At 36.7% G+C, this 27317-nt stretch overlaps 1 protein-coding gene across 2 annotated transcripts in view; it reads right to left on the bottom strand.

Annotated features, from left to right (window-relative positions):
- TRIM24 (tripartite motif containing 24) overlaps positions 1-27317 on the bottom strand; it is a 94379-nt gene that overhangs the window by 6698 nt on the left and 60364 nt on the right. The window contains exons 8-16 of one of the 2 annotated variants that reach the window (XM_032643299.1): positions 22553-22670; positions 19888-20054; positions 14756-14929; positions 10726-10899; positions 7434-7569; positions 5867-5939; positions 4619-4787; positions 2018-2346; positions 584-716 (exon numbers count right to left, since the gene is read on the bottom strand). In XM_032643299.1, the coding sequence (XP_032499190.1) occupies positions 584-716; positions 2018-2346; positions 4619-4787; positions 5867-5939; positions 7434-7569; positions 10726-10899; positions 14756-14929; positions 19888-20054; positions 22553-22670 (1473 nt within the window). Of the gene's footprint in view, positions 1-583; positions 717-2017; positions 2347-4618; positions 4788-5866; positions 5940-7433; positions 7570-10725; positions 10900-14755; positions 14930-19785; positions 20055-22552; positions 22671-27317 lie in introns of both variants that reach the window. The other variant, XM_032643297.1, reaches the window with a different exon arrangement.

Below are 27317 nucleotides of genomic sequence, written 5' to 3' on the forward strand. Positions count from 1 at the left end.
TGTTGGGTCCTAAAGACCCCCCCTCTGAATGCAGATGGTTCCATCATGTACTCTGCTACTTCTCTGCTTACAAGTTTACCCCAATAAACACTGTGTAGCAGTGGCAGTGCATGTTTCAGCTCTCTCTTGCACGACAACTTTCATACTGACTGTTCTACTTAATAATTTAGCAAAGGAGCTTCTTTAGTGATAAAGAAGTGTTGACTTAGTAGCTTTAAATGTTAATTACAGTTAAATCTATTAGCTAGCTTTGAGGTATAAATCTAGTGCCATCTGGTGAAAGGATGTAATTATTTCCAGGAAGAGTAAATAGAAAAACCCATCTCTTTGGTGCCAATTCTTAACAAATTCTGAGGAAGAAAACATATCTGAATCAAATCCGAAACTGACTAAAGGTAGACTAAATTTAAAAGTCTAAATCTGCCATTATTTAAGACTGTTATTTTTTTGTGGAAAAAGAGTACTAAAGAAAAAAGCAGTATAAAATTGGACTGAATATACACGTCTTTGATGAAGACACATCTGCATTACAGTAATGCATCTAACCAAAACAACTGTTTAACAGTCTAGGTTGGAAACTTACCCTTTTATCTATTGGTGTTAGTTTGATAAGGCCTTCAGTTTTCTTTTTTTCTGAGTTGTGAATGGGAGCATCACAATCATATTCAACCTCTGGTTTAGATAAGTCTCGGCAGAAAGTGCAAATCCACTCTCCACTGTTGGGGTATAAAGTATCTGGCTGAGTTCCTAATGCATCATTGCTCTCTTCTTCACCACCTCCCTTTCCCACCTCCCTCCATGCCATCTATTATGCAGAATTACTTATTTGGCATCAGTGTTAATCACTGAGGATTTAGCACACATCTGCTTTGTACGTGGTACCATGCTGCGTGAGCTTGCAAGCAGAAATAGAGTTCACAGGCCTAAGTGGTAAACGTTAGCCTAGTTAAGGAGGCATGAAATATACACAAAATAAAAAAATAAACACACACATTAATCTATGGCTGATGTGAGGCACAACTGACCTTTCCCCCCAAATGATTTAAGAAAAAGAAGCACTCTTGGTACTGTTCTTATAACTTTAAAATTATAAATATTTATTTATTTATATTTATTTTTTTTTTCGGTACATGGGCCTCTCACTGTTGTGGCCTCTCCCGTTGAGGAGCACAGGCTCCGGACACGCAGGCTCAGCGGCCATGGCTCACGGGCCCAGCCACTCCGCGGCATGTGGGATCTTCCCGGACCGGGGCACGAACCCGTGTCCCCTGCATCGGCAGGCGGACTCTCAACCACTGCGCCACCAGAGAAGCCCTGAAATTATAAATATTTAAAAGTACAGCCTTGGAAGGGACTTCCTGGTGGTCCAGTGGTTAAGACTCCATGCTCCCAATGCAGGGGGCCTGGGTTCGATCCCTGGTCAGGGAACTAGATCCTGCATGCTGCAACTAAGAGCCCTCATGCCGCAACTAAAAGATCCCTCATACTGCAACTAAGACCCGGCACAGCCAAATAAATAAATAAATATTAAAAAAAAAAAAAGAAAAGAGTCTTGGGGACAAGGCTCACTTAAACAAACAAAACCTACAGCCTTTGAAGAACTAAGATATCAACCCAGTGGCTCTTCTTTATGACCATGATCATCTCATAGGGTTTGAGAATTTACTCAAGATATTTGTGAACAATACAGCTCAATGGCTGGCAAATAAGATGCACTAAATTATGGCAGTGTTGTGCATAAGGATAACACTTTATGGTACTTCCCTTGTAATAATTTAAAGGGCCAGTTATTTTTTTTTTCTCGTCATAACAGACTAGGTTTTTGAGAGAAGCACTGGGAATGGGAGGGCAGGGTATGGGAAACCCTGTGTTGAAAATTTTGGCGTATGCATTTATGCCAAGTGGACTTCTTTTTAAGTTTTTACAAAGGTTTTATGTTACAGTGATCACCAAAAGTTTATTGCTGTTATTATTTATAATGAAAGAATGTAAGAAAGGGAAGCAAACACCATCTTACCTTGGAAAATTTGCCAATGTGGGCACATGACAAGAGAGATGGAATACTTTGGGACATTTCTCACAGCATAGGAGTTCCCCTCCATTCTGACAAACTGCACACCAGTCCTCATTGGGGTCATCCTCTTTCCTTGTCTCTCCAACGTGAAGGGGTGACTTCTGTGAGGCATCTAGCCACTCAGACTTTCCATTTGAGGAATTTTCCTGGTTAAGTCCAGGCTGATCTCCTGTGCTGTCAGGGGCATCTGATCTTAACACAGACTCTTCAGATGCAGAGCTCTGACTACTATTTAAGAGCAGGGAGGTGAGTATGCTTCTTGGATAGTTGGTCTGCAGTGGAAAGAGTTAACATATGCATATGGGTATCTTAAACTGCCATTCTTTATTAGCACTACTGCAATTCTGGACTGCAGTCTGCCCACTCATGAGCACCTGGTTATTTCAAAGGAGTCTGTGAATCTGCATGAGACCAGAATACGTTTACTGCTAACTGTCCCTAATGGTAAAGAAGACATGGACCTCTACTGAAAAATATCTTCAAAACAGAAGATCAGCAGCTGTAACAGGGTGTGGATAACACAGGGAAAATCTTTGAATCTGCGATGGCTATAGCAACGGGTGGGTACTGTAGAAGTCAACCACGTGAACTATAAATACATTTTACTGGAGCTGTTAATTCAAAGTATATCTAAACACAAAACAGGCCTACTATAGATTTTTTATCATTCATAAAAAGGTATACTGCTTTAATTCTTAGAAGTAATTTCACCTCTGCAAGTGCCATTAATAACTTTAAAATGAACCTAAATGTTGTTTGAGCCTAGAATGGTGAAAATTTCAAATTAATAACAAAATCTATTATCTCCTTTAAACATTTTTAAACATTTTGAAGTAATAAATGTACATTTAGTTAAAAGCACAGGTATACAATATCATTCCTTGGAGGCAATTATTTTCAAATTATTTAGCTTTTTCCTCTGCTATTTACCTCCATACTTCTAAACAGTATGCTTATACTATAATTTTTCAGATTTTCAAATTTAAACATATTTTCAGTTTTTTTTTTTTTTGCGGTACATAGGCCTCTCACTGTTGTGGCCTCTCCCGTTGCGGAGCACAGGCTCCGGAGGCGCAGGCTCAGCGGCCATGGCTCATGGGCACAGCTGCTCCATGGCATATGGGATCCTCCCGGACCAGGGCACGAACCCGTGTCCCCTGCATCGGCAGGCGGACTCTCAACCACTGCGCCACCAGGGAAGCCCTTCAGTTTTAAATGTATATATTTTCCCTTCTATGGAAGATCAGATTTTTCCTTCCTGATTCTCCACACCCTCCTTATACTTACACACACCATTCATACCATCCTCTGAACATAGTTTTATTAAGCACTGTTTTCTTTTTAGTTGGTAGGCGCCAGTATAACTGTTTATAGCCAGCATCTATTCCAGCTGGTCAGTATCACTGCTGTACTGGTTAAGTATCCTGAAAAATCAATTTTTGGTCAAATGCATATTCATGTTATATCCTGATTATATCTAGTTTTTATTTAAATTTGTATTCAGGTGTTTGTTTATATCATTATGACTATATACTGTTCATTGCATAACCACAGAATGTACTATGACTACACTTCCTTTTTGTCTAACTTTTTGTTTTTCCTGTGAGTCAATAATTACCATATTTTAAAATTTAATACATTTGCTTATTTTTCTAGATATCTAAGTCATTCTCACAATCCCCAACAGGGTTATAAAATGTTTCTCAATACTGTCAAAGCATTTTTCTCCCACTACATACATTCCTAATGGAGTCTTCTGTCCTCCTCCTACAGGGTGTACTGAAGGAGCTGTTGTACTGGGGACTAACTACCCTTTTCTTTGCCTCTCTTCTGTGTTAGATCCCAGAAATGGGATCTTATGTCTTTCTCTTTCTGGTTTAATTCATTTTTGATGAAGCATATTCTCAAATATCTTCCTCAAATATCTTCTCAAATGAGTGCATGGAATTAAGTTTTTGAGAACCTGCATGCATGTCTAAAAATGTTTACTTAATCTTTACACATAATTGATAATTTGCCTGGGTACAGAATCCTGGCTACAAAATATCTTTCCTCACAATTTTGTTATTTTCTCTGTTGGCTTCCAGCTTTGAGAGTCTGTGTTGAGGACTGGGTGACACTATGATGTCTGATCCATTATATAAGGTGTTTCTTTCCTTTGGAAGCTTTTAGAACCTGTTTAGAATACTGGTATTCTGAACTCGATGAGGATATGACTTGAGTCTTTTCTTCATTTAATTGTTCTGGTACTTGGTAGGCCCTTTCAATTCAGATGCTCATGCCCTTCAGTTACAGGAAGTTTCCTTGTATTATTGCTTTGGCAATTACCTCCCATGTGTTTTACTCTGTTCTCTCTTTCAAATGCCCAACCTCCTCATTTAACCTCTGACTTTTCAAACTCTTCTCCCTGTTTGCCATCCATCTTTTTGTTTTGATCTACTGAAAGATTTAAATATAATAGTTTTTATCTCCTACGAGCTATTTAAAAGTTTCTCTCATCCTATCCCTCAAGTAGGAGTAGTATTGCAATCATAATATAATTACATTTTGAGCCCTAGATTCTTCATCTGATTCTTGTTTCACTATAACAACAGGAAAATCATAATTTTCAGGTGGTCCACTGTTTTCTTGTTTTATTCGGATTGGCTCCAACATGACCACTGGGACTTTGTGTGTAGAATCAGCTCCTGCTGGTTTGCTGGAAGAGCCAGAGCTATAAGTATAAGAAAAAAAGAAAGAAAGAAAGAAAAAAAAAATCTAAGAAAGCTACCTTAAGTATCTTAAAAGAAGGTATAATAATAGCTTTTCGGAGTAATGCTGTATCTTCACAGCAATGGTAACTATGTTACATCAGCAATAAATCATACATAACTGAAATGCATCTGCTGTATGCAAAATGTATGCAATATGTTCCACATATTAACCTATCAAAATGGTTACATTACATACCTGGAAAGGTATTTAAATAAATTTAAATAAAACCTGAATTAAAACTGACTTCAATATCCTGAGGCTCTAAAATTGGGCAGCCAGGTCTTAGAACTATCTTAGAATTAGCATCTTTTTTTAGGATTTTCCTTTCGTTCTCAAGTCAGTGACAAAGAGAAGTCTAGGCTCACATTAACGATTTACTGTCACAAAGTGTGAAGATAATTAACTAGGTTCATAATTTACTGGTGTTCTGCTATTTTAAAAAATGTAGTGCAACAAAAAAGCCATTTACAGATAGCTACTCTGTTCTCATAGGATTAAAGGCAAACTTTTCCCCTTCAGAGTATGCTACTTCCATACAATTAGGAAAGTAAGAATTGGGTTCACTATCTAGGAGAAATTTGCAAGCATTATGAGTGGGTGTGTAACACATAAAATACAGTTTCAACAACTGTAAAACAGAATCAATGTTTGGTTATTAGAAATGTCAGAACACCAATTTTAGTATAAAATTATTATTTGTTTTCCCTAAGTTTTTATTTGTGCATGTTCCTATATAGTGCAGTGTGTTACACAGAATTCATTTTTGTTTTTTCCTTGCTATTATACTAAAGTCAAATGTATTTTCTTATTTTCAACAAATAAACATTTTTGTATCTCTAAAGATAAAATTGTACTCTACTAAACCCATTGATTTATTACATTAACATATAATATATAATAATTATTAAACATTTAACTTAAAAGTTAAAAATAAGGGAAATTGCTTAAAATGTATTGAGTACCAAAGCATGCTGAACACTGGCGAGAGAAATCTAGTTACAGATTTTATAGGCTAGAGAATAAGTTAAGTCAGTTTACCTTCCTCGGCTCCCAACGCTGGAGGCACTAGGTGAACGTATTGGTGGGTGTACACTTGTCATAGTAACAGGTCCTGAGATCATACACATTCGTAAAATGAATTAATAACTGTATTTAATTCCTACTCAATGTTCTCACTTAGTATTACATTGAAACTGGAAACACATAATGAAACTATATAAAACGAGTAGCTGCTGAACTCCCAGCACAGTCTAAAGTCCCCCTAAACTGGCAGGGCTGTTCAACCTCAGCAGTACTGACATTTGGGCACAGATAATTCTTTGATGTGGGGGCTGTATGTGCATCGCAGGGATGTTGAGCAGCACCCTCGGCCCCTACAGTTATTAGATGCCATGGCACCTCTACATACTCAGCATCCAGGGGTGTGACAATCAGAAATGTCTGCAAACACTGTCAAATGTCCCATGTTAGAGTAACCAGGGTAGGAGCTTAGTGAGGACACTAATGCCAGCAAAAGCTACAGAGGACAATAAAAAGTTGGTAGGGCTGGTATAAAAGCAGTCCAAGAGAGAAAGCCCCACAGAGGCTAATGAACAGAAGACACTGAAGCAATGTATAGAAGATACTTTGTCCCTTGCCTGACACAGAGTTAGTACTGGATAAACGTTAGCTTTAGTAATAGTGCCAAAATGGTTTCCAGAAATGTTTTGTCAAGTTATACTCCCACCAGCTATGTATCAGAGCATTTGTCCCATCACATCCTCATCAATGAGTATTTTCACTATTTAAATCTTTGCTCATTCAATAGTTACAAATTATGTCTTTTTGATTTTATAATGACTACTGGTGAGATGGAACCACCCGTCTTTCTTCCTCTCCCCTGTTTTACTAACTAAATGTATTTCCTCTTTAGGGAATAATCTACTCATGTCCTTTTGCAATACTGTGTACTTTCCTCATTAATCTGTATGAACTTGTTACATAATTAAACAGTTTCTTTACCACATTTTGTCAACAATTTCCTTTCAGTTTGTTTATGTTTTAAGTAAGTACCTCCTTTAAAATTCGACAACTGCTTAATTATGCTTGTATGACTGGTGAATGGCTTAAGAAATTCTCCTCTTTCCTTATTTTGGTCTAAGGCATCTAATTTGTCAAGGTCTCCGCGAGTAGCATTAGTCAGAGTGCCTCTCTCTTGAAGGAAATAAGTAGTTGTGTCCAAAATTCTTGAACACAATTAAATAGCGAAAAAAACCACCAAAAAGAGTGATTGTCACTGATAAATTTTGATGCTAGGAGAATTCCATGCAAAAAGAGATGATACTACAGGCAAATTATCAAAAAGAGAAAGTACAATACTAATTTCCTCCTGGGAGCACTATAGTGCCCATAAGTTCTATTCAAATTGAAAATGTACAGAGGTTTAACTTTTGCTTCCCACTTCGAAAGTACATTAATTATAAAGAGTACCCAAAACACAGACCCATTTTAATCATCCAACAGAAAAAGGGAGGAGGCATAGGATGATTTTTTTTTTTAATTATTATAAATAGAATAAAAACTGGAAAAAAAAACACTAATAAAAATTTTTAAAAGCCCACTTTACCTGTAAGGCCTGGAGATGGCACTGATGAATTCGGTGACTGGACGGTTCTGTTTGAGGGTGGTCTTGGCTGGCCATGATCTGTACTAGTATCTTTCCTCACAATATTGTCCAGCATAATAGTACTTGAGCAGTCAATCTGATGAGAAATTATTTCACGGCATTGTGACTTTGTAAGTTAAAAGCTACTTTGAATTTATCAGAAAACTTTAATAGTTTAATTATTATCAGATAATAAAACATGCAAATATCATATTTGAGAAGTTCTGATCCATACGTTCCCCATAAACAACCTTGAAAAAAGCTTTCACACTTCTTAATATTTCACCTTAGTAAATATACTGAGTCACACTATTTCAGAAGTCATGAGCCAGGAGAAAAGAGTATTGTGTGCTACACCCTTAAAAATTAAAACAAAATTATAAAAAGAAATTCTAATAATGTTTCTTAATTTATTTAAAAATAATAAAAGGTACCAATTAAAAAAAAAGCAAACTTGGTGAGAAGAGTAGCACAGTTTCACATTTTGCAAATTTCTTTATTGTCTGGCTTAATAACAGCCAACTGGAAACTTGTATCTTTTACTCAGTCTGCTGAGATGTGTGGTTTTGGCGGAAGAATAAGAAGAAAATCTGGTCTTACACAGAGAGGACCTTGTAGAGCCTCTAAAAAGGTTGTACGGACCCCCATGTCCTTGGCCCACACTTTGAGAACCGATGCTCTGGTATGCACTAGATTGATGAAACAAGTCTACGCATAACACATTTTCAGAACACTAACCTCACTTAAATACATTCTTAATGTTTGGTAGGAAAAAATTGATCCCTTAGAGATTCCTGCTTTAATGCAACAGGTATACAAATAATTGACTGCTTTCTAATTGACTGCTAAGCTAAAATACGATCAATTTCTACTGAATAAGACTTGAATACTTTAGATGCAAATATTTTTTTTATTTTTTCATTGAAGAATAGTTGAATTACAATGTGTTAATTTCTGCTGTACAGAAAAGTGATTCAGTTATTCATATATATATTGTTTTTCATATTCTTTTCCATTATGGTTTATCACAGGATACTGAATATAGTTCTCTGTGCTATGCAGAACTTTGTTGCTTATCCATTTCTATATATACCAGTTTGCATCTGCTAACCCCAAACTCCCAATCCAACCCTCACCCACCCCCCTTTAGATGCAAGTATTTTTAATGCTTAAATATACCATTTATTCCCCAAGAACGTTTTTGTGATTAAAATCCAATTTAATAGTTCCAGCCTTTCTCAATCAAGATTCTCCAAGAGAATTAAGTCCTACAGTCCGACGGCATAGACTGTATATAATGAATTTACTTCTTGCCTCTGCATCTAGAATGGTACTAGTTATGAACCATCCTTGGGAGGACTGAGGAAATAGTCACTCAAATCAGTTTCTTTATTCTGTGGTTCAGATGAGGAATTTCAGTTGAGAAAGCTGGTGGACAAAGGGTCATCTGTATCTGAGGACTGCAGAGGAAAATTTACTTTCTGTGGGTCCTCTTTCAGTAGGGGAAGGAGGAAGTACACAGGGTTATTTATGTTTAATTTTCTTTGGGCACTACCTTGGCCAATACTTTTCAGAGAGTGCAAAAAGTACTGGAATGACTAAATTTGTTAGATCTTAATATAAAAAAAGTTATTTACATTGTGGAATAATCCTAAAAGCTAAAATAAAATTATAGGAATGACACACAGAAAGTTTCCCTATCGATCGCCTATGCATGAAAAATACATGTACTCTACCCATTTAAAGTATAAACAATTATTTTAAAAATGAAATAACTCTGGTAAGGTTAATGATGCAACTTTTAGGAAATATTGATCTCAGTAACTTGAAAAACAAACTAAATAATACAAAATTTTAGATTCCTTCACATCCTACAAGATTTCTTAAAAGTTTTAATGTCTGTATGAGTGACTACCTTAAGCTTATAAGATGAGAAAAGGTAAAACAAGTATCAACTTATGTATAAAGATTTGTTTATTCAATGTTATATTTTCTGTCTTTGAAAAATATTTTTTAAAAAGTCATACTGACAAAGAGCTTAGAGGGTAAATGTGTTTAATTTAAATAAAAATGAAATCAGAGGTAATTCTGCACTGGTTAGTAAATGTTATCATTTCTATTATTATTATTATGATTTTTATTTGAGGGGAGCTCTTCCTGTGCCAGGCACTGGGCTTTACTTGCATTAGTTCATTGAGTCTTTTTTTTTTTTTAACATCTTTATTGGAGTGTAATTGCTTTACAGTGTGTGTTAGTTTCTGCTTTATAACAAAGTGAATCAGCTATACATATACATATATCCCCATATCTCCTCCCTCTTGCGTCTCCCTCCCACCCCTCTAGGTGGTCACAAAGTACCAAGCTGATCTCCCTGTGCTATGCGGCTGCTTCCCACTAGCTATCTATTTTACATTTGGTAGTGTATCTATGTCCATGCAACTCTCTCACTTCATCCCAGCTTACCCTTCCCTCTCCCCGTGTCCTCAAGTCCATTCTCTACGTCTGTGTCTATATTCCTGTCCTGCCCTTAGGTTCTGCCCTTCAGAACTAAATTTTTTTTTTTTGATTCCACATTTACGTGTTAGCATACAGTATTTGTTTTTCTCTTCCTGACTTACTTCACTCTGTATGACAGACTCTAGGTCCATCCACCTCACTACAAATAACTCAATTTCATTTTTTTTATGGCTGAGTAATATTCCATTGTATATATGGGCCACATCTTCTTTATCCATTCATCTGTTGATGGACACTTAGGTTGCTTCCATGTCCTGGCTATTGTAAACAGTGCTGCAATGAACATTGTGGTATACATGACTCTTTGAATTATGGTTTTCTCAGGGTACATTTCTATTATTAAACTTGTCTCCATCTCTTCTGGTGTCTTAAATGTTAGACTCCTTCTCTAACCTTATTCTATTGTAATATATCACATTCCAGCAATTCAACCTTCCAGTACCTCCTCCCATGTCCTCACCCCTTCCTTCCCAGCTTAGATTCCATAATCCATCACCATAATCATTCATTTACAAACACTTTAACTCCAGTGCCCTGAAAGACATTCTGTAGTACGTTCAAGTGTTAATATTAATCTTTTTATTATTCCTGCTGTTACCATATTTCTAAAGGATAAAAACAACTTCTAAACACAAACGCACAGCCTATAATCCAACGAACCCATGCCTTTTACCAGATCCAAGTTCACTTAAAATTTCTGAAACAGATTCTTAGAATAAATTTTATGTATACTTACATCTGGAAGAGAAGGAAGATTATAGGGACCTCCCACGGGTGAGCTCAAATCAATCATAGGTGACCCAAAAGTCTTTCCATCATATCCTGCTGCACTAGTAATGGTGGGACTGGAAGGAGTAGAGGACGTGCTGTTGGCAGCTGATGGGGTGGCCTGCCCACTGCTGACCTGCCACTGTGGTAGCAAGAAGGAAAGAAGCAAGGTTGTCTATCAGCAGGCCTGTAACATAAAATGTCCATCTAATCCCTGTTCCAGACACAAAACAAAGTAAAAGACACAGTCTGCTATTTGAATTCAACTGTAATTTTAATGGAAAGGGGAGAGGACACAAGTATATATAATTTTCATTAATCCTGTCCAAACGTAAAAAATAAAAAGAACTGATTTTTACCAGAAGACAACAGTTAGTATTCACAAGAAAACCACAGCACCCAATCTTGGAAAGCTTACACATATTGGAAAATAAATATAAACATGTACAAAGCAACTTCAAGGTAAAGATGGAGGGCTGAAAACATACATTTTCTTCTGTCCCTACCTGATACACCTGAAAGTAAAATGACAGTTAAGGGAATTTTTTTTTGAAAAAGGCACTGACCCATAAAGACAAAGAAAACAGGGGAGAAGACAGAAAGCACATTTTGGAAGCTGGAAGGCAAATGGACAAAAAGCAAATGAATTAGTCATAGCCAATTGGATAAAGCTGAAATCTAAGCTGGCAGTGGGAAAAACAGAGAAGCAAATCAGCATATACTGTAGAACCCCTAAGAGCCTGAGAATTTGAAGCATAAGAGGTGAAACTGGGACTAAAAACAGGATGATCTGTTGAGAGTCTGTTTAAGAAGGATTAAATCTCACGTTCGTTTGCTACTTTACCTGTAGCTACCCCAAGATAATAAGGACCACCTCCACCTCTGCAAAAGAAGGCTGGAAATTAATTTTCTAGAATAGGTAAAACAGTCTTTGGGCTGACGAGCATCAGGCTCGGCTGAAGGCAGAAGTATTGCACTTGGGCTTCCCCAGTGGCACAGTGGTTAAGAATCCGCCTGCCAATGCAGGGGACACGGGTTCGAGCCCTGGTCTGGGAAGATCCCACATGCCGTGGAGCAACTAAGCCCGTGCGCCAGAACTACTGAGCCTGCGCTCTAGAGCCCGTGAGCCACAACTACTGAGCCCACGTGCCACAACTACTGAAGCCCACGTGCCTAGAGCCCGTGCTCTGCAACAAGAGAAGCCACCAAAATGAGAAGCTGGCGCACTGCAAGGAAGAGTAGCCCCAACTCTCCACGGCTAGAGAAAGCCCGCATGCAGCAACAAAGACCAAAAATAAATAAATTAATTAATTAAGAAAAAAAGAAGCATTGCACTGAAAATGACAAGTAAGAAACCATACAGACGCTGAATGCCGAGCTTCCTGCCCACTCTGCCTCCGGCCCGCTAATAATCTTCCCCCAGCTGGCTTCAATGAGCAGCCAGGCCCTGCATTTCAGGCATGAAAGAAAGATCTTTTGGGAATTGGACCACTACCTATGGACAGTGACCTTAGTAACTCTCCTAATAAACATGCCTAGCAAACCTCACGTAAGAGTGAAACTCAGCCATCCAACATTAGCCCCAAACCCTGGCTTTCCGGGTGTTTTTTTCCTAAACACCCATTTCTCATATACAAACAGGTACTTAAGCATCAATAAACATCTGAGGAAACTCTTTGTCATTTATGTTAGAGGCTGAAATAAACACATTAATAAAGGAATGCTACAGGGTATACAGAGATGAACCATGCTGCTATCTACACTTTACTTTGAAACCTATCAAAAAATGAGAAGGTCTGATTGACAGATGGATGGATAAATGGGTATATGGATAATAAGTGAGAAGGCAAATAGAGCAACCTGTCCCCTATACAACTCTTTCAACTTACTATGTTTGAAAATTTTTAAAATAAAATATTGGGGGAAAAAAAGCCACTAAGAGGTATCTTAAGACTATGCAGGGGAAAAAAACTCCCAAACTCAGTTTCATTTATATATGGACTACACAATATAGAGTGACAGTGATGGAAATATTCTAATTTTGAAAAATCTAATTTACATGCTCCACTGAAAAAACTAAGTAAAAAACCCTGTGAATATGAATGTCATCTTTACCACCTACCCACCCCTCGTATCCATCCACCTGTCTGTGTCTCTCTCTCTTCCTCCTTCCCTCCCCAGAATAAGCAGTTACAGTTGATGTGTATCTTTCCAGGTTTTTTCTATATATACATATGAGATTAAAAAAATAAAAAACAAACCACAAAATTGAAAATAACTCACAAAAAAATCCGACAAAGTTTTTTGCTGTGTAATATACTTCGCAGATCATATATAGTTTACTGCCTTTTCTTAATAGCCAAAAAGCATTTCCACTGTACAAGTATACTATAATTTGTTAAGCTACTCTATCAATTAAAACAAATTCCCCATTATCTTTTATCCTAGCTTGTTCATTTATTCATTCATGTTTAGACTTTTGATCAGGAAACATTTTTAAAAACCTTCTTAGAGTACATGTCTACCCATTAAAAATAATACATAGGGAATAGGTGAGGAAATATTTGAGTACCCAGAATGTTCCAGGTGCTTTTATATACACTAGCACTAAGTCTCAGCAAAACTCTGCAAAGTACTCACTCACTCTATAGTGGGGGCAAAGGAGATTTTAAAGAGTACACTTGTACAAGGCCACAAAAGTATTAGGAAAATAAACAGAATTTAAGACCAAACTGCAGTTTCGTCCCTTTTCACCTCACCTCTAATGATGAAACAGAGATAGGTATAAATTTTATTGAAAATAATTAAAATATTTTAGAAAGTATTAATATTTTATCGAAACTAATTATAATCTTATACACACACACACTTAGTATATGTACTTTTAGAATACTACTTTCAAATCATTTGATTAAAATGAATGTCACAGAATTATGGGAATAGCATCATATTCTTTATTTTGGTCTTGGCAAAAAAATTAAACTGAAATCAATCTACTAGTCCTAAGCTGGAAAGGCTTGACACAAGTACTTGGAGAAGACAAAGCACTAGGAGAACCTTTTAAAACAGTGTAATAGGGCTTTCCTGGTGGCGCAGTGGTTGGGAATCCGCCTGCCAATGCAGGGGACGCGGGTTTGAGTCCTGGTCTGGGAAGATCCCACATGCCATGGAGCAACAAAGCCTGTGCGCCACAACTACTGAGCCTGCACTCTAGAGCCCATGAGCCACAACTACCGAAGCCCACACGCCTAGAGCCCGTGCTCCGCAACAGGAGAAGCCACTGCAATGAGAAGCCCACGCACCTCAGCGAAGAGTAGCCCCCGCTCGCCACAGCTGGAGAAAGCCCGCGCGCAGCAACGAGGACCCAATGCAGCCAAAAATAAATAAATAAAATTTATAAAAAAAATAAAAAAAGTGTAATACCTAAAAAATATTTTTACCTGTAAACACTAAGAATATATATATGTTATAAATTTATATAATACAAATATAAATTATAACTTAAACATTAAACCTTCTAAGAGTTAATATATAACCTTAAATATTAAACTTTATCAGATGTATACGTACTACATATTAAAACTGTGTGATACTAAGTTTGTGCCCAAGAAGTCTCCCTTAAACACTTTGAAGATTTGTTTATTGGTCTCTAAGTATGCAATCTGTATTTGTTAGAATAATTCTGTCTTAGGAAATTTAATGCACTCACCTAAAAGCTACACACATTAACATTGAAAAATTCATACCTATGACTCACCCTCCTTCACTTCTGTATAAGTGGCTTGATTTCTCTTGTTAATTACAAAGCATCAAGGTCCTCTCTTAGCTTTGTCTCTCTCTATAGGGCAGTCTGTAATAAACTTTGTAATCCACATTTATTGAAAAAAGGAAAAAGCTTACTCTTGCTCTTTATCACCATTGCTCTATCCATAAATTCAATGTGATTTGGAAGTAGAGAGAAGCAGAACAAGCAACTGTGGAGAAGTAAATATATATACCTGTTTTATGGCTTGTTGAGCCAGGAAAGCCATCTGCAGGGGGTTGGGCTTTATTGCTTGTCGTGGCGTACTCTGGTTTGGTGGATATCTTAGCTGTTGAGGATGAGGAGGAAGAACTGGTCCATTGGGTTTGGGGCTGTGATTCTGAAAATTTATCAAACGTGGAGGAGGTTGCTAGAAAAAAAGAAATTCAACCAACTCAGTGACAATCATCTCCTGAAAGATGAAGTACAAAGAACTCCATTTTATAACTTTTACAGAACGACAGCAATTCTGTCACAGATGAATCATTTATTAAAATTACAGTAAGGGTACGGGGGAAGGGGACAGCCTTCAAGAATGTGTATAAGCAATTTAAAGAAAAGACGTTTTATTAGGAAAGACCCTTGGGAGAGGATTTTCCAGCTGCAAGTAGGCTAAACTAGGATTAGATCTAGGCCACACTGGGAAGTAGGGAAAACTTGTCGTTGGTATTCTTCTAAGTCCCTGATGATTATATTCTGTAAAGAATTGCCCTCTTCAATCTTCCTAAAATAATGTGATGGTAGAATAATTACTAACATTTACTGAGTAGTTATTACATGTCAGGTACTACTTTAAGTGCTTTACATGTGTTAACCCATTTAATCTTCACAATGATCCCTAAGGTAGGGATTACCTCTGTTTTACACAAAAGGGAACTGAGATATAGAGAATTTAAATAATTTGTCCAAGAGTAACAAAGATAGGAGGAATGGAGCTGAGATTTGAACTCAAGTCCTCTGGCTCCAAGCAGTAAAACATAAATAACAGATGAATATTAATAACATTTAAAAATTAATGAATCGGATCTTACTGAGATCAAACTATGTGCCAGGCATTGTGACTGGCATTTTACATGTGTTATGTCATTATTACCCTCCCCTCATTTTACAAATTAGGACACTAAACATTAAAAAGCTGGGATAACTTGAAAAAAGTCACACAGCTCGTTAAAGGCAGCACTAAGGCTTTAATCCAAAACTAGTCTGCCATTTCATTACCCAAACAGGTTTTGGTGTTTAGCTGGGGGTTAAGGTACTAATTACGGCTTAGAGGATGAGTCTCTCTAAAAGAAAACAGATTTTGAAAGGACACCCTTCAAGGACAACAGTGGTTGATTATAGGGCAGGGTAGGGGCTGGGAAGGCAAGCCAAGTTTGCTCAATAAATGCTAGCCCTAGAAATTGAGACCAGTGTTCTAGAAAAAGGTAACCGTATATGCCAGTCTCACCTTGACTACCCAATTCTCTCTAAGGTTGGCAACTTATTGCAAAGTAAATACTTACTTTCAGGCTATCTTAACTGCATATGAATAAGAACTTCTCAGAAAGGGAGCTATTAACTCCCACATTCAAGGTGGGAAAAATAAATGTGAAATTTATAAAGGCTGAAATAGCAACATCTTAAACTTTGACACTGTGAAGGCAGACAGCCATAAAGTGTAGCTCTGCCCTCTTTTCGTTCTTTTCCTTCTCCCATTTTTGGAATTCATCTCCTTTCCTGGGTAAATTATTTCTCTTTCCCTCTCTTGCAAATTAGTTGGCACTGGGTTCACCGTCAATAACTTTCAAGAGTGACCAGCAATTACAGACCCAATGAAAAGTAGATTTAGGCACTATTTGAAGATCGAGGGAAATTCTTGAAATTCTATTCTTCTGGGTGAAGAACAGAAAAATATTAGAGAAAACGAGAAAATGAAAACATCTTATAAAAGCGTATAAGCCTGAAGCCATAGCAATTCTCTGATTCTTCTATTAAAGTTTTGTGACTTGAAGGGATTTATATCATAGAAACACAAACAGAGAATAACGGGGGAATCAGAGTGGAAAACTTCTAAGTTAATCAAAGAGACAATTTTTTAAAAAGTGGAAAAGCACCCAAAATGATCCTTAAGGGAGAACAAAAGTAGTTATGGAAGTCTTCTGCCTACCCCTGCCCTGAGATTTATATATTGATTCAGTCAAGAAATGACACTTGATGCCAGAGTACTGTACTCTGTGAAAAATCAGTGTGGGACTGGATGTCGACTCTCCCATCAAGGAATCCCAGTGTGGGAAGATGTAAGGTGATTTTTCTTTCCTCTCCCAAACTGTTATAGTTGATTGAGTTAATTTCTAAGAACCCTGTGACAGGAAAAGCAACTTGAAAGAATAAGACTAGCAGCTAGTTATAAGCATAAAAGAAATAGCAAAACCAGTGCTATTTTAATTAAATGGAATCAATTAATTTGCAAGAAGGAAAAAAGGGAGAGAATAGAGAAATAATTGAGAGCTTAAGCAAACTGACATATAATCATCACTATCCTCACCTTCACTCTAAATACTTTTATTATTACAGGTTTTCATTTTATTCTAGGTCAGTATAACCATGAAGCATAGCAGATGTCCTTCTAACATCCACCCACTGTTTAGGAAATTAATGTATACATATGAATGAGAGTTATCTCCAGAGCAGTAAATCTAGCCCGGGAGTGACAACCATTATGTATAAAATAACATACTTAGATCTAACAAACTTAGCCCTGTCCATTAGAGTATGATAGAGTATACTGTACACCGCTCAATAAACAGATGCATAATGTTTATCAAGTTTGTACCACTCAGTCATATAACTATGTATTCTAGCTCTGTATCACACAACTCTTTAATCATTCAGATTACACGGCTAATCTTCAGAGGAAGAAATAGGGAACTACTGTATAAGTGATTTTTAGAAGGAGGCCTTTAAATTGACCTGGGTCCTATTGGACAGATGTAGAGTATGATTTGAACACACCCACAAAGAGGCACACATATACCCTGCTTACAGACAGATATTTCCCCACATATATATGCAAATAAACTGTTAGAAAACTAAGAAAGCAGGTGGGTAGGGCAGTGTAAAAGTTTACAGATGAGGGAAAACTGATGAGTGAAAAATGTAGGAGTGGGTATTTGGTACAGAAGAGATAAAATGAGAGATGAGAGTACTGGAAGGAAGTTCGGGAGTCATTGAGAGGGGACAAAAAGAGAGGTGTGTGAGGTAATGACCAAAAGATGAGAAAATGACTTTACAGTTGATCTTTGAACAACACAACATGGGTTTGAACTGTGCAGGTTCACCTAGACATGGATTTTTTTCAATAGTGAATACTTCAGTACCACACAATCCGTGGTTGGTTGAATCCTCAGATGCAGAACAGTGGATACAGAGGAACCACAGAGAGAGAGGGCCAACTATAAGTTATACATGGATTTTCAACTATGTGGAGGGTTAGCACTTCTAACCCCTGCATTGTTCAAGGGTCAAATGTATTGATAAGTGGGAAAATTAGGCTGCATAATAAAGATTGTACATTATATATATCATATAGCAGTAAATCCTAGAGAGAAATAATAAGATCAAAAGCAAATTTCTGAGATAAGCAGGCTAAAGGCTCGATCAAGGTCACTTCTGGTTTGTCACTGCTTATATAAAAAACTGTTTGAGAATGTGACCAAGTCACGGAGTATCTATTAAAATGCCTCAGTTCTTCACTCCTTAATGAAAAGGGAATTAATACAAATGATGGATTTACCTTATTTCAGGTTAAGTATTAAATAAAAAATCACTGTAACATCTCTCGGACACTTAAGATAAATAATCATGCAAATGCTTAGTACTAGTCACTTAACAAGTAATTATTTTCTCTCTCTTTTCCTCTTCACATTTATCTTCAGAACAATTTGGGTGCTCTGCAGTCTACCTGCAATATGTCACCCTGTAGCCTGCAGAGGTAGTGACAAAATTATTCCTCAATTTTCTTAACAAAATCTCAACTCTGCCAGTTGCACTCCTGATATCGAAAGCGTACACGTCTTTTCCCATTGAACACTCACCAAACAAAGACCACTTAAATTGCTTGTTATTTACTTCCTTTTAAAACCTGGGTTAAAACAAAGTTCAAGAGGAATAATCGACTGGTCATACTAATATTCTCCTGGATTTGACATGCCTTCTTAATCAAATTACTAGACAGCCATAAACTTCAAATACATCACACCTCAGGCCTTCACAGAAGCAATTTAACAAAATCAGTATCTACATATGCCCACAACTTTTATTCAGGGTTGAAATAAGAGTCCTATGAAAATCATGTTTTGTAAAACTGCTACCAAAAAATGCTATTATGCCATTTAATTGCTTTTTCATAAAGAACCACATTATATATTCCTCTTAGTGCTAGAAAAATACTAGTAAAAAATTTCTCCTCTAATGGCATGTTCCTTTTAATCAAATAATATAGATATTATTCCTGTTTCTTTTTTGTTTGGCTGACAAAAAGTTGAGCTAAGTCTTGCTCTCAAGCATGATGAGAACCCTTAGCCTAGCTCTGCATGCTTTGAGTATTCTTAACACTTATTAATCCCTCTGCCATTTCATTTGTCATTTACTGTAAATCAGTTCAAATTCTTCTGAGAAATAGGGAGTATAAATTAATAAATAAAAGTAACTGAAAATAACAGACAATTTGTATGGATTAAAATAAGAATGGTTCATGGAACATTTGCTCAGAAATAAAGTTTGAAAAAGGTAAACTTCTAACGAATCAAACCCTTGTCCTTTTCTATTTCATTTTGTCCTAGTTTCTAAGATGCAATGTGATTTTCTAAACACTGCATCCTTACAGAGAAGAGATAACCTAAAGTATTAGTCATCCTGAAGCACTAATGTAAGAATTATGAATTACAGGTACACAACTTTTCCCATCAATCATATGCATTGGTTATTTAGGAATGGAATCATTTATCCTCTTATAATCTGAAGATGAAAGACAGCAGATGAGAATAGATGTCCCAATTAAATAAACGATTAATTTCTTTTTGATAAGGGCTAAAATCTAGAGTTAAATCAGGGATCCTTAATGTGATAAATTTTTATAAATTCATATATTTAAGTCAGGGATGAAAGATGCCTTGGTTATTTTAGGAGCTGCTGAATACAACTGTACTATAATTATCTAAGTTAGGACAGGCCTGCTTCCAAATTTACCTGATGAGAGATGGAAGGTTGCTGGATGGGCCCCTGCATTCTAGGGTTTGGTAAACCCACAGGTGCTGGCCTCCGTTGCACCTGTTGCCTCTGAGCCATTACCTGTTGCTGCATATGCTGGAGTCGTAATTGAGCTAGGCTGATCTGTGTTGGAAACTTGGATAACTGGTTTGAAGATAAACCACCTGGTGGCTGTGAATTCTGTTCCGTGACAGGATTCTGCTTAGGCATTTGTGGTTGACTCTCTTTATCTTCGATTACTAAAGAACCTAATTAAAGAGAAAAGGTTAAGTTCTAAAGATTTTCTGGTAGTGAAATACCGTATTTTGTAGGGCTATTTTTACTGATCTTCAGAATTGCCAAGGAACTTCTTTTTCTCTCAGGAACCCTTTATACTCTTAAAAATAGAAACCCCAAAGAGCTTCTGTTTATGTAGATTCTATCAATCAAAATTTACCATATTCGAAACTAAAAATGAGAATTTAAAACATTTTTCCTCACTAATTCATTTAAAAGTGACAACCCATAATAACACATTTTTATGAAAAAATACTTATTTTCAAAAAAATGTAGTGAAGAGTGGCACTATTTTACATTTTCAAACATCTCTTTAAATGTCTGGCTTAATAGCTGAACTCTCATACCTGTTTCTGCATTATCTAATATATTGTTTAAATATATGAAGAAAATCCGGCCATACATGGATATGTACTTGGAAACAGGAGGCCTGTCATTACCTGAAGGAGCCTCAGACCCTACTTTGAGGACTGCTGTTGCATATCAAAACACAACAAGCAAACCTGACACTGGATCTAAAAACAATACCACAGTATTTCTGATTTAGTTATCTCTCAAGTTCTTTACACCTTCACAGAGTACACTGTTAGTTCTCTGATGGAGAATACTCTGCCTTATAACTATACTGTTAAGAGTTTAAAGGTACCTCTAACAGGTGTGGTCCAAGCATAAGGCAAAGCTTGATTTCTTCAACAGCAGAGACTCAGATAAATGTTTCTGATTTAATAAACATTTGTATCCTAAAAAATATAGTTATCATTCACTAAATACTTACTCTGTATTAGATACTGCGACAGTAGGTCTATGTATAAAGTCCTCTGTACAGATAAGGGATTTAAGGTTCAGAGAGATTGAACAACTTACCCAAAGTCACAAAGACACTAACTGAATATTCATCCAAATCAACATTTTTCCCTTGCAGTCTTCTATAACATGTTTCTCAGAAGCCGTAAATAACCAAGTTTGGGAAACTTGTCTCCTTAGAAGATTTAAAATGTAAATCTCATTGTAAATGGCAATTTACAGAGCTGTATAGGACAGCTCTGAGAAGTCCTACAGTAAAGGATATTGTTTTACAAACTCCTCACAAACAGATGTTTTTGTTTTCGCTGTAGACTTATCTAAAACTATATCCATTTATGTGTATACAGTTACACATATTCTTAATTTTATTTATGTTTACATCATGTGGTCTATGTTTTAAATGATATGCTTACAAGTACATACAATTCTACATATGACTATTTGTGTGGATATATAACTGTGACAGGTTCTCTATATAGCTGCATGTATGGTGGAGGGTAGGAGATAGTTAACTTATATACACGCTTTGTATTAAGATGCTTCTTTTTAGTTACATAGGTGAGAGTGTGTATGATTCCAGTTGCTTGCTATGTATCAATCAATCAATAAATATGTGCTTCTAGACTGAGCTGCAGGAGTCAACTTACGACCTTTCCTTCAAAGGGTCACCTTATTACCATTCCTTATTCTTCCCGTGTATGAATGAGGTTTGTGTAAGCCTATTTCTTTCTTTCCTGGTGTGTTCTGAGAGCACTGGTTCTCTCTCCAGCCGTTTCTTCCTTTCTTACCCAGAATCTAGCTTAGGGAATGAGAGAGCAACCATCTTTCAAGATTTTGAAACAAAGTCAATGAGCCCAAAAACTGTCATCAAAGGGAATACTGGTGGTTGATGAAGAATGTATATGGAATTCTTAAATTTCTGTTTCTATAGTCTCCCTGTGAGAAATTAAGAAAGGAGGCAAAAACTGAAGACTTTTTCTACTAGCACATAATGTAGCAAGTACTGCCTGCAAGGATATTTGATGTTACCAAATGATACCATAATGATAGTCTCCCTTTGTGATAACTCAGTGCACTCTAGTACTTAAAATTTGGGCACTTATCTGTACATATGGTACACTTCAGTTAGGAGGTTAAAAATTATATAATAATTACATAAAAGGCAAAAGAAAAAATGAGAAGTCTTCCCTAGCTAGATAAAGCAAATGAACCATTAGGTGCCTGATGACTGGCTCTCAAGAGTAAGTAAGCCAATATTTGTATGAGAAGTCCTGTTTTAACAGAAAACATTCTAAATATAAAAAATCCTATATTAATGGCAGTCACAAGTCAAGAGTTTTATCAACCATTCTGATAAGTATGTAATTAACAGTACAAGCAAGATTCTATGGGAAAGAAAAAAACTCCTAAATCCAGAAATCTAGACACCCTGTGAATCAATATAAAGGATGTTTCATATCATCCACATATTTACATGTGTGTTTATATTCATGCATGTGTCACGCATATACACATGCTAATGAAATACTAGTGAAAATTCCATGTACTTAAAACAAGATGATAAACACACTTCAGGGGTGGAAGGGAATACATTTTCAATAATCTCATAATCATTAAGAGTTCCAGAAACAAATGGCACTTTGAGAAAATGTACATAACAGCCTACCTAAATTGATAATATTTTGAGCCCAGAAACTAGGATCACAGTGAAATTGGATGGTATTGTTGGTCACTGGGGAAGCATCACACCTTGCTCGAAGGAGGTGCCGTAACCGGTATGTAATCTAGAAGAAAGCAGAGAGACAACTAAACATCAAAATCTTTATTAGCGGGCTTGCCTGGTAGCGCAGTTGTTGAGAGTCCACCGGCCGATTGCAGGGGACCCAGGTTCGTGCCCTGGTCCGGGAAGATCTCATATGCCGCGGAGCAGCTGGGCCCGTGAGCCATGGCCGCTGAGCCTGCGCGTCCGGAGCCTGTGCTCCGCAATGGGAGAGGCCACAACAGTGAGAGGCCCGCGTACCGCAAAAAAAAAAAAAAAAAAAAAAAAAAAAAAACCACAAAAAAACCTTTATTAGGCAAGTAATTTATTAAGTTCCCAATAAATACACAAAAAATGGTCTCTGTATCATATGTATGCTAACACAAAATAAGCAATCATATATATATATATATATATATAAAAGTTATAAAAAAGTGGACATACAACGCAGTTTTCCTTCCAAAACATGTTATTAGTTTTGAGGTACAACTCAGTTAGCTATACTGTTGAATACAAAAAACTAACTTTAACTATCTTAAAGTTAGTTTTTTGAATTATTTAAACTTCACAGAAGCACCAACGAAGTATTCGTAAAATAAAAAATTTTCACAAATTCTGCTGATGGTCCTGATTACTGTTCACTGAAAAAACAGGATCAGGGAACTTCCACAAACTTCCACCACCTACCAGTATTAGCATTCCCTCCTATCACAATGGATTAACTGGCCACGCTTCTAGCTAAAGCCAATCCTTGCACTCGTGCAATAGTGCCCAACACCCTCTTGCCGACACAAAGACACTGCCCAGCAATTTTCTCCCCTCTCCTGTATCCATCAAGCTTTCCATTTTACTGCATCAGTCCCATTAACACATAAACATGTTTAACTTTTCCCAGCTAAAAACAGAACTCTTGGCTCCTTTTCTCCTGCCATCAACTGCTTCTCTTTTCTGGCAAAACTCCCACTTTTCTGCTCTCTTTTCTGGCAAAACTCTTCAAAATACTCATCTATAATGTCCCCCGTTCCTCTCCTCCCATTCCTCCCTGAAACCATTCAGGCTTAGTAGCTTTTCACATAGGTGGTCACTTGGCCCTCAGGGAAGCATTTTCTTCTCTTGGCTTTGAACAAACTATGATCTCATGGTTTTCCCCTTATTTCACCAGCTGCTATATTTTAAGGCCGCTGAGAATAGGTTTGCGTCCCAATGTACCATCTCAGTTTCCATTGTTGGTTCTTTCACATCTCCCACACCAGGAATGTCCCAGGGCTCAGTCTTGCAACTGCTCTCTTTTCTCCTGCACCCACATACTTTAAGTGATCTCATCCAGTCTCATCGTTTATCTGACTCTTAAATTTATATCTCAAGCCTGGACCCCTCTATGAACTTGCACTTCCAACGGCTTGCTCAATATCTCTACCTGATTCTCTAACAGGTACCTCAAATTTAATATGACTAGAAGGGAACTCTTGATCCTTCTCTTCAAGTCTACTTGTCCTATGATCTTCCCCACCTCAATTATTGGCAACACTATTTTTCCTACTGCTTAGTCCTTGGTTCCTTTCTTTTCCTCATGCCTTACGTTCCACCTGTCAGCAAATTCTGTTGGCTCTATCATTAAAAGATATGGACAATCCTACCAATTCTCCCATTATCAACTCTACTGTTACTACCCTGGAAAAGCCACCTCATTGCAGTAAGGTTATAAACAGTCTCCCTTATTTCTCCCTTGCCTTCAACCACCTACAGTTTTTTTTCAGCGGCCAGAGTAATTGTGTTAAACTGTAAATCATATTCTGTCATTCCTCTCCTCAAGTCCCTCCAATGGTTTCTCATCTCACTTAGATTAAAAACCAAAGTCCTCATAATCAACTACAAGGCTCATATACTATTTGGCTTTCCAGTACTTCTGACCTTACTCATCCTAGTGTCTGCTCATTCACTGTGTTCCACCCTCTTAGGCCTACTTGCTGTCCATATCACAAATAACTCCCACCTCAGTCTTTGCACTTGCTGTCTGTACTTGTGCTCTGCCTGAATACTCTCCCCAAGTATCTGCATGGCTTGCTTCCTCACTTTCTTCAGGAATCTGCTCAAATATCACCCTCTTTAGATAGAATTCCATATCTAAAATCACAATCCTACCCCAATGCTCCTCGACTCTTCCCTTAATTTACTTTTCTCTAGAGCACTCAATACCATGCAATGGTCTATACATTTTACTTATTTTGGTATTGTGTATCTCTTCATTAAAATGCAACTTAAAAAAATATTTATTTATTTGGTTGTGCTGGGTCTTAGTTGCGGCTCACGGGTTCCTTAGTTGCGGCACATGGGCTCCTTGGTTGTGGCAGGCAGGCTCCTTAGTTGTGGCATGTGAACTCTTAGTTGTGGCAGGCAGGTGGGATCTAGTTCCCTGACCAGGGATCGAACCCAGGCCCCCTACATTGGGAGTGCAGAGTCTTAACCATTGCACTACCGGGGAAGTCCCTAAAAATGCAACTTCTTGAGGGCAGAGATTTTGCTTTGTTTTCTGTTCCCTTAGTACTCAGAATGCCACCTGATACATAACAGGTATTCAATAAATAATTTTTGAATAAATAAGTTTGCTTCATTCAATTGCTAAATTATCTTAAATAGCTATAATAAATTCTGTGTAAAAAAACGTATTTATTTTGGGACTATGTAGGATACATGGCACAGTGTTTAGCAAACAGCACTCAACACAATGTTCTTTTGCCTAAGTTTTTCTACCTTTCTTAATTTTTTTTGCATCTTCTAATAATTCTCATTATAAAACATGCTCATAATACGCTAAGCAAAAGAATTATGGCAAAAACTTTCCTATGAGGAGTCATAAACCCTGGCTACTGTAAAAGATAAATAAGGATTAATTAAATATACCTGTTGATCCCTTCAGATGTATCTGAACTTAAACTCAGGTTTCACACTGAAAACTTAGCTACTGTTCAAAAAGCAAAGGACAAAATTATTTTAAAAACTATGGAAGATGTCAAAACAGCTTTTCAGATGGCAATACTGTATACTGTCTCCTTTCTATTGAAGTTAAAATAAACTTAAAAAAGAAATTTAGTATTCAAGTTTCCAATCCTGTAAAATATAACATAAGGTTTTGTCTACACTTATTTATAGCTTCTGACAAGAGATGTTATCTGCTACCTTATTTATTTACCATCAATCTTTCATTGAGTTCCTATATATCAAGCACTGGGTAACACAAAATTTTTACCCTTTAAGAAGTAAAAAGTCTAATGAAATTCACAGAAAAATAGGCAAATGTAATAATGGTAGATAAAAGTCAGTAATAGTATGATGGATATATGCATAAGGGCTTTGTAAACACAGAGAAGGGTAATCCAACCCAGTCTTGGTCATGGAAGGCTGCCAAACGGAAACAAAGACACATCTAAACTGAACCTGGTAGTCTCTACAAAGATGAGGATTTACTCAAGAGAAAGAAAAAGCATTCTAAGAAAGGCTAACAGTACCCAGGCAAAAGACCATGACATTCTGAACCCTGAGGACTAAAAGCAAGGAATTGTCGATGAGATATTCAGGAAACATAAGTCTTTGAAGATTAATTATATGGGAGGACGGGGGAAAGGGAGTAAAAAAGATTGTGGATTTCCCTTTTACTACCTATACCTTAACAGCTTCCTAATCACTAGTATTATAGAAATATCTATTGCTAGTAAAAAGAATACTGTGTTTTACTCTCCTGGTCTCTTCTGTCGGTATTTCTTGCCTTCCTTCTAAGTAATATAAGGATAAACTCAATGTTTAACAGATGACAGAAGAATCCTAAGGAAATACTGTGAAAATGTTTTAAAATATATTTAAAACTGGACTTCTGAAAGGATCCTGCTATTCCAATGGGTTTGGTCTTTTACTGATTATAATTCCTATAGCAAAAAAAAACGAACTAAGAATTACAAGCTAAGCTTGAAATTTCAGGCCAGCAAGACGTTTCTTTTTAATTTTTAAGCATATAAAAGCCATCATTAAAAAAATAACCTTAGTAAACATGGCTATATTTATGAAGCATAGAAGCTGTAAAGGACAGAGTTGCATAATATAGTGACTTTCAAATTTTCTGAGGTTAAAAATCCTTCTAAATGTTTAAAAGTAATCACAAGCCTTAGCTCTGCATTCACTATAGGTAACTTATTTTACTAGCTTTATCTGTTGCTAGTGATGCGATTGGGTTCCACAGGCTTTTAAAAATTAAAAAACACAATTTAGTAAATCAGGAAGCTGGTAATACTGGTTCCTTATGCTTCACTGTGTTTATTTTCTCCTGTGTATAATACAGAGACCAATCTTCCTCTCTCCTATTTCAAGAGATCATTGTGCAGATTAAGTAATCCCATCTTCAAGTTTTTACTGTTTTCTTTGTCTTATAATCACAAACAAAATCATAGAATAAAATCAGAGAAACAAATTCTTAAACTGATAAGGAGACTGAATATCTGATAGTGTGAATAACATGCTTTCTTACACACATACAAATAAAAATATTCATAATGGGTCTAGTTGAAAAAAAGACAATGCTCTCATTTTCTCCCTTTATCCGTTTTGTTTGACTTACAGGAAAACATAAGTAACAGAGAAGGTATGTACTGTATAGAAGCTGTTTTTCATTAGACCAATGAAG

The sequence above is a fragment of the Phocoena sinus genome, chromosome 9 (assembly GCF_008692025.1).
Source record: "Phocoena sinus isolate mPhoSin1 chromosome 9, mPhoSin1.pri, whole genome shotgun sequence".
Taxonomy (NCBI): Eukaryota; Metazoa; Chordata; class Mammalia; order Artiodactyla; family Phocoenidae; genus Phocoena; species Phocoena sinus.